The sequence below is a fragment of the Nicotiana sylvestris genome, chromosome 11, assembly GCF_000393655.2.
Source record: "Nicotiana sylvestris chromosome 11, ASM39365v2, whole genome shotgun sequence".
NCBI lineage: Eukaryota > Viridiplantae > Streptophyta > Magnoliopsida > Solanales > Solanaceae > Nicotiana > Nicotiana sylvestris.
Genome location: NC_091067.1, coordinates 50,290,445 through 50,301,104, shown reverse-complemented (window position 1 = coordinate 50,301,104; position 10,660 = coordinate 50,290,445). Strand labels below are relative to the sequence as shown.

General features: G+C 39.3%; 1 protein-coding gene across 1 annotated transcript; it reads right to left on the bottom strand.

Moving 5' to 3' along the window:
• Positions 1 to 2,178: 2,178 nt before the first annotated feature.
• On the bottom strand, positions 2,179 to 3,306 carry LOC104217231 (acetylajmalan esterase-like). Its single transcript, XM_070161213.1, has 2 exons — positions 2,682 to 3,306; positions 2,179 to 2,570 (listed from the first exon to the last, which is right to left on the bottom strand). The coding sequence occupies exons 1-2, from the start codon at positions 3,304 to 3,306 to the stop codon at positions 2,179 to 2,181; spliced, it is 1,017 nt and encodes a 338-aa protein (XP_070017314.1).
• Positions 3,307 to 10,660: the final 7,354 nt, after the last annotated feature.

The following is a 10,660-nucleotide window of genomic DNA, read 5'->3' as shown; positions in this document are numbered from 1 at the left end:
ATTGCGAATGGAAGTTGGGAAATGCGAACTGGGAATTGCGAAGGGAGGTTGGGAAATGCGAACTGGGAATTGCGAAGGGAGGTTGGGAAATGCAAACTGGGAATTGCGAAGGCAGGCCTGCAATTCCTTAAGTCCAAAATTTTACCTCGCGGCCTATCCAAAACTCACCCGAGCCCTCGTGGATCCAACCCAAACATGCACACCACCCTAAAAATATCATACGGACTCGCTCGTGCATTCAAATCACTAAAATAACATCAACAATTATGAATTAAACCTCAAAATCAATAAAAATTTCCCAAAACTTCTTTAAACATCAAATTTTACATTTATGGTCCGAATCACGTCGAACGGATTCCGCTTCTTACCAAACTTCACAGAATTATCTTAAATCACATGTAAGACCTGTATCGGATGCTGGAACCAAAATACGGGCCTGATACTAATATGTTCTAATCAAAATTCATTTCCAAATCTTTTAAACAATTTTAGAAAATAATTTTCTTTAAAAATTCATTTCTCGGTCTTGGGACCTCGGAATTCGATTTCGAGCATATGCCCATGTCCCATATTTTCCTACGGACCCTTCGGGACTATCAAATCATGGGTCTGGGTCCGTTTACCCAAAATATTGACCAAAGTCAAATTAATTCATTTTATAGTCAAAACATATCATTTTTCACAGATTTTCACATATAAGCTTTCCGGCTACGCGCCCGGACTGCGCACGCAAATCGAATTGATGCTAAAAGAGATTTTTAAAGCTCAGAATGCAGAACTTTATTTAAAAACAAGTGATGACCTCTTGGGTCATCACACCTGAGCCTCTATTACGAGATTTGCTATGATTTCCTCCACTGCCTGAGTTAGCGAGTCCTGAGCTAGGATTTTTCATGGTGTTGTTGTTTGCAGATGGTGTTGGTGGTGCAACACCTGGTAGCTGGTTAGCAAAAGCCTGAAGAGCATTACTGACCTGTTGGGAGATTAATATTTTCAAAGCTTCATCTATAGCTTGATTATTTTCGAACTGATCATTTGTATTTGATTCAGATCTATCAGGAGTCCCCTCTCGGGATTGTCGAGGAGAGTTTCATGGCGATAGAGCTCGAGTTCCTTCACCTTGTTGATTCTCCTAACGTTGTTGATTTTCTTGGTGTTGTAAATCTTGTTGATTGTTATCGTTGACATTCGACATGATTGTTTTGACAAGAGAGTCAATTTAGAAAGTAAAAGATTATCATATTTTCAGTAATGGAACCAATTTGTTTAACCAGAAAATAGGAATTTTGGTCAAAGCTTAATTTTAAAAGAACTCGGGTTACTGATAATCAAATAAGGAAACAATAAAAAAAGAAGAATTGAATTGAAATGTAGCTGAGTAAGCAAAAAAAGCAAAGTAAATCAGTGTATTTCAATAATAATTCGTGTCCCTTTACAAATGTTATTTTTCTCCTTTTATAGCTATGTCTGAGTACTACATTTCTTTCCTCTCATAATAGAGCCATAATGAGCAATTTAAGGTATTAATGTAACGTTATAATTAGCAATCATAACTGTTTTTTGAAGATTCTATAACGTTTTCCGTCATTGATGCTCATTAATTACATATGATACGTATCTGTACTTTTTGCTAACTAGGTTCATTCTTCCGATGTCTCTTCAGGTTATCAAGAGATACGAGTAACCGGCCCTTCTTATTTTCTGGTATTCTTGCCCGTATCTGTCAAGGTCCACAACTCTTTGAATACTCTCTGCCAGTTGTCATACTTTCATTAATCCATGTATCCTGACATGTCAACACATAATTAAAATCAAACGTTAACGTGATTTTTCCCAATACAATGTTACAGTTTCTATCCCTTGTAACATGTTGGTCTATCATTCTATGGGAAAATTCTGATAATTCTCAAATTTTAGCTATTGTCTCATATCAGTCAATACCTCTTCTCAGTGTTTTCATTTAAAATCAAGCAGATATATCTTATGCAGGAAAATAATTTATATACCGCATGTAGAAAAAATTATTATCTTTATCTTAGTTTAATTGTTTACATCTAGAATAAATACCAGTTACATATATAAAAGAGCTTCTTCGCCATTAAACACACCCCTCACAATCTATACCCAGGTAATGCCACATTCTTTTAATTTCAATAAAACCCCAAGATCAAGATCGATCTACTGCAGACATTGAAATTCTTTAGCTAAGATGACACGGATGAGGTTCTCTGCGACATAATAATATGCTTCTTCTGTAAGATGGATGCCATCCCAATGCAAATATTTTGCAGAATCAGAGCGACTAGGAACTTCATATGTTCCACAAACTCTATCCTCGTTATAACTATATGGACCTCCAATTCCACAGCATGCTTTGAGTATTGATTTTTTATGGAATCCAAAATGGCCCGGGCATTCCAGAATTGATTTAAAAGAACCATAGTGATCTCCATAATGAATAGCAACATCTGGATATTCAAGTTTTAGTATAGATAGAGCCCTCTCCAAATAATCACTGTGATACATGGCAAACTCATTGCAGGATTTCAAACATCCAAACTCATCGTAATCTTTATAATCCAAGCTTGAAAACTTAGTAAGGTAATAGGAGAAGCAACCAATAGGATAAATCCCAGGAACAACTATACGCGTTGCCCATTATTTCATCACCTGTTTAATGCCTTTTACAATGGCTTTGGCTATATATGGGACATAAGTTTTAACTTCTTCAATGGATTTCCCCTGTGAAAATGCTTGGTAATAGACATTTCCTCCAATTTCACCGAACATAAAAAGAGACTTTCCAAGAACTTTAGAACAATTTTGTAGAGTGTAACATGTGGCTTTTAGGTAGGTGGTCAACCAGCCATGTTGAACTTTAAGTGACCTGTTGTAGGTAGGCATGCTAATATTTCTAGTTTCATAATAAGGGCTTCTTAATACTGTAGATCCTCCTACTGCGAAATTTACACCATGGCTAAATTTAGCTTCTTTTTGCAAGTAAGGTTTGAGAAGTCGAAGGTTAAGAGCCTTAGCAATATAGTCTATAGTAAGACGACCATCAGAAAATCTACCAGTAGGTTCACCAAAATAATTTCGACCATAAGGATAATGATCTGCACGGTAAGTTGTATTTGCATTCGGTAAGCGGACTAAGTTTCCTGTATCTGCAAGCGAATCTCCAACATGGAAAATGAATTCATAAGGACTAGTATTGGGGATTGTTGAGCTATTATTATTAGCAGCATAAGCAAAAGCTAAGAAAGATAGAGGTAGGAAAAAAGAAGGTAGAACTAAAGAAGCCATTTGGAATAGCATACCGATGCTAGATGCAAGGCGTAATATTTATATAGAAAGGATTAGGTACTGAGCTTTTCTCTTTATTTATTTACATTTTCAAAATCTTTTTCAAATGAAATGAAATTTTAGGTGGTTAGGATTTTCTTCCTTCTTTTTTCTTTTTCCCTTCTTTTCCTTATGATATTGATGGTATTCTAGAAAAAAAAACATAAATTGTTATCATTAGTGGCTGACCTATGTGTTATAATGAGGGTAACCGAAACACGTAAGTTTCGGCAAAAAACTTGTACCCTGAATAATTAATTTAAAGCACTTAGCACCCCAAACACTAAAAGCCTTTAGGAGGCACTGGTTGTGCTGAACACTATGCCCACATCGCGTAAAAATCCTGGGTCCATCTCTGGTTATCATTGTGCTTCAAATAAAACGAATAATTTTTTTTCTAACTTGAAAGCTTGTTAATTAGGTCTTATGTAGATATGCTCTAGTCCATAAAAAACTATTAGTATCATTCATTACTTATAACCATTTAGTAATTACTCAATGGGAAAAAAAGGTAAAGAAAAAAGAAACTAAAACTTGTCTCTAGAGTACTTTTTTAACTTAATTATCTTTCTTAAGATTGAACCATGAACGGAACTCAAGTTGCAAGGAACATATTCACCGCATTTCATAGTTCTGGATTTTCCTATCTCAAGCAATATATTGTAGGTAATTTTCATTTTCTAAAAGTAGATAAATTCCTACGAAGTTGTTCTTAAAAAGGAATTATAAAATTTTAGAATTCTTTATTTGATTTGACTGACAAAAACTTGTTAGAAAACAATGACAGGATCATGCAAGTGAAAAGTTAATCTTTTAAGTAATTAATTTTACCTTAATCCTAATTATGATCTCTTGTTTCAACCCAGTGAATCTGAAGAACAATAATATTATAGAAGGATGAAAATCAGATTCCTCCTTCAATTTTTTATAGAAAAATTAACACTCCCTCCAACTTGAAAAAATTGGTATCATATTAGTTCTTTTTTTCCTTTTCATTTATATTATTAGAATCACCTATATATATAGCTTATCAAACAACATTTATGGAGTACAAAATGCAACTAAACGTCCCCTATAGCCATTGCAACATAAATAAATCTGGGCACTTTAGCCTTTATTTACTCTGAATTTCTCCCGAAACTTCCGTCTCAACCCCAGAAACTTTAAAACATGCACATAGAATCTCCAACAACTTAAAGCAACTCATTCACACATCATATGTAATGTCATGGGCGGCTTTCCAGCCCTGCCCCGTGACCCCTTGAATACGCCCCATAGCGTCTTGGCAAACCTTCCAACGCCTAGTGCCATGGACGGTTCTGTGGTCTAGGCCGCGCCAAGTGACAAGCGTGCATGTGCCTATGTCACCCCATCGACAGCTTTCGCTGGCGCCCAGCCTGCGGCAGATGCCAACAGTGCCGTCACACAGACTCTGATGCAAAAGACAAGGTTGCCGCCAACGGACCTACTTCTATCTTGTAGGAATTTAAGTCTTTGTTATTGTAAATATAGAGTAGTTTTACTTCCTATATTTCCATTATGTCTCTCTAGTTTCGTTATATCAAGTCCTGTAACTTTGATTTATATTTTTTAAGCATTATTAGGGGAGATCAAGTAGTCAATCTTTCAAGCAAGCAAAATCTCTGTATTGGTGTCTCTCCCCATCTACATCGTGCTGCCTTTCTGTAATAGCTTTTATTAATGCAATCAAGCTTTTTTCATTCTCATTCCCTTTTTTGTTCTCTCAATTGCTCTTGACATTGGTTTTTTGGTACAGAATTGATAGTCTCAACTAGCGTATGAAAGGTACCCCAGTTGGCGGATAGTAATCAAACGGACATCAGTTGCTTAGTCTTAATATCTCTCTTCGAAGACATTTGAAGAAGGCATCACATAATAGCTGGTATCAGAGCCTAGGCTCAACATCGGACGAGGGAACATATAGCCATTACCACCATTTTTGTCCATGGTGAATCATGGGGACCACATTGCGGCCCTTGAAAAGACGGTTAACGTATTACGACCCATCGTGAAAGCGGTGCCTGTTCTAAGGACCAACCTGTGCAAAGGTTGGACGACCTGGACCGGAGGATGCGGTAGGCCGAAGGAGACATTGCAAACATCAATTGTGACTCTGAAGGAGGTCGGCAAACGGCAACGACATAGGCGGCCAAAATTTTTAGTAAATTCGAGGGCCTCCAACAGGAGTGGACCGAGGATTTATCCTATAGGGTACAAGTGGCAGACAGGGTGACTACCATGCAGAAAATAATAGACAAATTTTTAGGCCAACTCAATATTGTCAACGCTGCTTTAAAAGGCCTACTTCGAGGAGGCAGAAACCACATCGGGGGTGCTGTGAAACTCGCCCCTGTGCCACAAAAGCTGAAGATTCCTGAACCAAAGCCCTACAATAGGGCTCAAAATACCAAGGACGTAGAGAACTTCATCTTCGACATCGAACATTACTTCTATGTCATGGGGGAGTTAGAAGAAGCAAAAAATGTAGCAACTACTGCCATGTATCTTTAGGATGATGCTAAACTCTGGTGGTGGGTGAAATACGAAGCTATCAAGGCTGGTGAAGATACTCTTGAGACAGAGGGAGACTTAAAGGCAGCCATATGCCTACAATTATTCCCCGAAAAGGTTGAGTATAATGCACGAAGAAAGCTCCGAGAGCTCCGCTAGACCACGCCAGTCTAGGATTACGTGCGGGGATTCTCCGCACTCATGCTGAATATACAGGATATGGGGGACAAAGACAAACTCTTAACATTCCTGGAAGGCTTGAAACCTTATGCCCGTATGGAGCTGCAAAGACAAAGGCTAGACACTTTACCCAAGGAGATCCAAGAAGCGGAATGCCTTGGGGACTACTAAGTGGAAGCTTGGAAGGATAGGCCTCAAGCGCATGTCCGAGGAGGACACAAAAGGGGCCAGCCTAGCAATGGTGGCCCTAGCAGAAGTGGAGAAGATCGGAGTGCAACCAAATATAAGACTCTTTTATCAAGCAACAATATTGTTGTGTCTCATAACAACGATCGGGGGAGGAATCCCCCTTCAGGATATCGGCACTACGCTAGGCCGCATTAGAACAATAATGCCATAAGCACAAATAAACGCCCATCAAACCTTTGATGATGGGACAGATGATGACACAGATGATGCTAATCAGACAGAACCAATAGGTGCCTTCAATGCACTTGTTTGTTCCATTTCTGAGGCCTTAACGGGAACTAGTTTTGTAATTTGTAAAATGAAGGACTTATGACCAACCACTAAAAAAGGGAAAATGAAGGCGGAAGATGGGCCTCCTCTTAACCAAGAGAAGACCCTGATGTTCATCGAAATGAAAGTTAATAGCAAGCCCATTCGGGTGATGACAGACATGGGCGCTACTCATAATTACTTAGCCTTAACTAAGGTGGAGAGCATTGGTCTAGTTGTGGGAAAGGACAAAGGTCATGTCAAGGCTATCAACTCACCACCTCAGCTAGTGGGTGGAATAGCCAAAGGAGTGGTAGTGAAACTTGGTCCTTATGAAGGAGATTTCAACTTACGTGTGATGATCGATCACTTTGAGCTGATAGTTGGATTTGAATTCATAAGGCAAACAAACATCATTCTTGTACCTTATGTAGACATGCTACTGATGATGGGAGAAAACAAGCCCGAGCCTTTCATTATCCCATGCACAACCATAAAGATGGCTGCGGAGAGCATCTCGGCCTTGTAGTTAAAGAAGGGAGTCAAAAGACATGAACCTACATTCCTGGCTACCCTCCGCATTGAAGATATTGAACACTCTTTGGATCCCATTATTGCACCCATGAAGGAGCTGCTAAAGGAGTTTGAAGACGTCATGCCATAAGACATGCCAAAGCGACTCCCACCTAGGCGCACTATGGACCATGAGATTGAGTTGGTGCGGGTGCGAAGCCACCGCCCAGGCACCTTATAGAGTGTCACAATCCAAACTCACCAAGCTTCGGAGACAATTGATGGAAATTCTAGACATGGGGATCATTGTACCCTCCAAGTCCTCTTATGGGCCCACTGTGCTATTCCAAAAGAAACATGATGGCACCCTATGACTCTGTGTAGATTATCGGGCCCTAAACAAAATCACCGTTAAGAACAAGTACCTTATACCGCTAATGGTAGATCTGTTCGATAGATTGGGTAGTGCTACAGTGTTTACCAAAAGAGACCTGAAGACAGGTTACTAGCAAGTCCGGATTGCTGAGGGAGATGAACACAAGATGACTAATGTGACAAGATATAGGTCGTACGACTTCCTGGTTATGCCATTCAGCTTGACTAATACTGCATCCACATTTTGCAACATGATAAACCAAGTCTTCCGAGAGTACATTGATGAATTCCTAGTGGTCTATTTGGACGACATTGTCGTATATAGAAAAATATTGGAAGAACACCTGGAGCACCTATGGAAAGTCCTAGCTCGACTGCGGGAGCACGAATTATATGTCAGGTTTTCCAAGTGCTCCTTCGCCCAAAAATAGATTGACTTCCTCGAACATGACATCGAGGCATGGGTGATCAAGATGGATTAGTAGAAGATTCATGCCGTCACAGATTGGCCACATCCTAAGGGTATCCATGCCTTGAGTGCCTTCTTTGGCCTATGCAACTTTTATCGGCGGTTTGTGAAAAATTACTCTCTCATTGCAGTGTTGTTGACATAACTCTTAAAGAAATTCACGCCTTGGGATTGGAGTTCTAAGCGAGCGGAGGCCTTCAATGCATTGAAAACAACTATGTCTAGTAGCCCCAGATTGGCCCTTCCTTATATGGCCAAGCCATTCGAAGTAAACACGGATGCCTCCGACTATGGCCTGGGCGGAGTCTCGCTACAAGAGGGGCATCCTGTTACGTATGAGAGCTAGAAGTTGAAGGATGCAGAATGGTACTACGCCGCACACGAAAAAGAATTATTGGCTATTGTCCACTACTTATGCCTTGGAGTCACTATTTGTTAGGGACCCCATTCGCCAAGTCTCGAAATCCGATAAAAGTCATATCAATAGAATCCTCATCTTCTTACGAGTTCATACGTATCAAAAGTAGCAAAATCCAACCACAAACGACCCCTCAAATCCCAAATCCTAGGTCTCCAATTACAAGCCCTAGTTCTTCAATACTAGGCTTAAATTCCATGATTAATTAGGTAGAATTCACACAAGAATCAAGTATTGAGTTCAAAAATCTTACCTCCAGGTGTTATCTCTTGAATACCTCTTCAAATCCTCTCAAAAAGCTCCAAAATCGCCAAAAAATGGGGAAAGTTAGCCCCAAAATCTCAAACAAGACGACTATTTAAACATTCTGCCCATGCCTCATTTCCTTCTTCGTGAACGCGGTCAACGCCTCACGTTCACGAAGCAAAAAATAACATTGACCAAAAGTTCCTCTTGGCGACCGCGACCTGCCCATCGCGAATGCGATGCTTCCTCAGACAACTCTTCGCGAACGCACCCCTTCACCCGTAAAGCGATGAATAACTTGACCTCGAACCCAGCTGACCACTTTCCTCTACGCGAATGCGGAGCTTCACTCGCGAATGCGATGACCAAACACTCAACCTTTTGTGAACGCGGAGCTTTCCTCGCGAATGCGAAGGCTAAAATTTCAGCCTTCACTAACTAACCCTTCGCAAACGCAAAAGTCTAATTCTCTGCAACACTTCAGCTGTTTTTCTGCAATTCCAAACAACATCAAATAGTCGGATTAACCACCTAAAACTCACCCGAGGCCCCCGAGACCTCAACCAAACATGACAACATATCCCATAACCTCATTCAAACTTTCTCCAACCTTCGCAACGCTCAAAACAACATCAAAACACCCAATTCGCACCAGATTCAAGCCTAAGAATTCCAAATTCTTCTAAATTACTCTTTTTATCAAAAAGTCTACCAAACCTCGTCCGAACGACCTGAAATTTTGTACACACGTCACAAATGACACAACAGAGCTACTGCAATGTCCAGAATTTCATTCCGGACCCTATATCAAAATCTCACCTATCAACCGGAAAATGCCAAAATCTCAATTTCACCAATTCAAGCCTAAACCTTCCACGGTCTTCAAAAATGTATTCCGATCACGCTCCTAAGTCCTAAATCACCTAACGGAGCTAACCAAATCATAAAAATTCCAATCCGAGGTCATCTACTAACAAGTCAAAACTTGGTCAAAACTTTCAAATTTTAAGCTTCAAATTGAGAATTGTTCTTCCAAATTCATTCCGATTACCCTTTAAACTAAAACCAATGATTTACATAAGTAATAATATCTCACATGGTTCTAGTCATACCCGAGAACTAGCAAGTGAAGTGCAAAATCTCAAAACAACCGGTCATGTCATTACATATACAATAAGAGTCATTGGTAAGAAGGAAAATGATAGCCTTACATACCTTGTATATACTGCCCAACCTAAAACTATGCAAATGTCACGACTCCTTAGTCTACAGTAAGAGATATGATACTATCGTTATCATTTAAGCGTCGTAACTCATTTATATCGACCGCGACCTATTTTACGATGAAATGGACAACACCTCCCTTGTTTATATGACTTACCAAAATTCAAAACAATCACCAAACAACCCAAACAACATCAATAATAATCATATCAAGCCTACCAAAATAGTCCACCAACCAACAATATTACTAACACGCCTTTTGATAAATACCTCACAAGTTCTAGCTTCAACGACTTAGCTGCAACTTGGATAATCTTACAATGCTGCCACAAGAACAAAGAAGAGAAACTAGCAATTAATTCGGATTTTTCGGCACTAGAATCACTTTGGAAGACTTGAAATCACCTAGGGTTGATATTAAAAACTTGAGAGATTATTTTACCGAACATATACCACTTAAAACAACCTGCCACTGGAACCACACCAAAAATTAGCAACAACAAGAAGAATAAGAAACATACTAGTGCCATGGGATTCCTGACACTTGATTAGTGTTGTTTGCTTGTTGTTTGGGACTTGGATCATGAAAGAACCTTGAGAGAGTATTTTTAGGTGTTTAGAGTATTAAGAGAATGAAGAAAACTTAGTTAAAACAAGCTTAAGGTGTCTCATATATATCAATATATCTCAATCGTCTATGTGGGCCCATAGAGAGCTGCTTGTGCAGTTTTGCAAAAATGCGAATATCTCTTTACTTTGATGTGTTATTGACAAATGGTTTAATGAGTTACAAAATAGACTCATAGCTATTAAATTTGGTGGGTAGATCACCCAGTAATTCCAAGTATACTAGGATAAAA

What these genes read in the sequence shown, in the direction of transcription:
- LOC104217231 (XM_070161213.1), bottom strand. Translation starts at nt 3,306, where the DNA reads ATGGCTTCTTTAGTTCTACCTTCTTTTTTCCTACCTCTATCTTTCTTA. An exon ending in AGCCAAAGCCATTGTAAAAG is followed by an intron (nt 2,571 to 2,681) that starts GCATTAAACAGG and finishes TGGATTATAAAG; the next exon opens with ATTACGATGAGTTTGGATGT.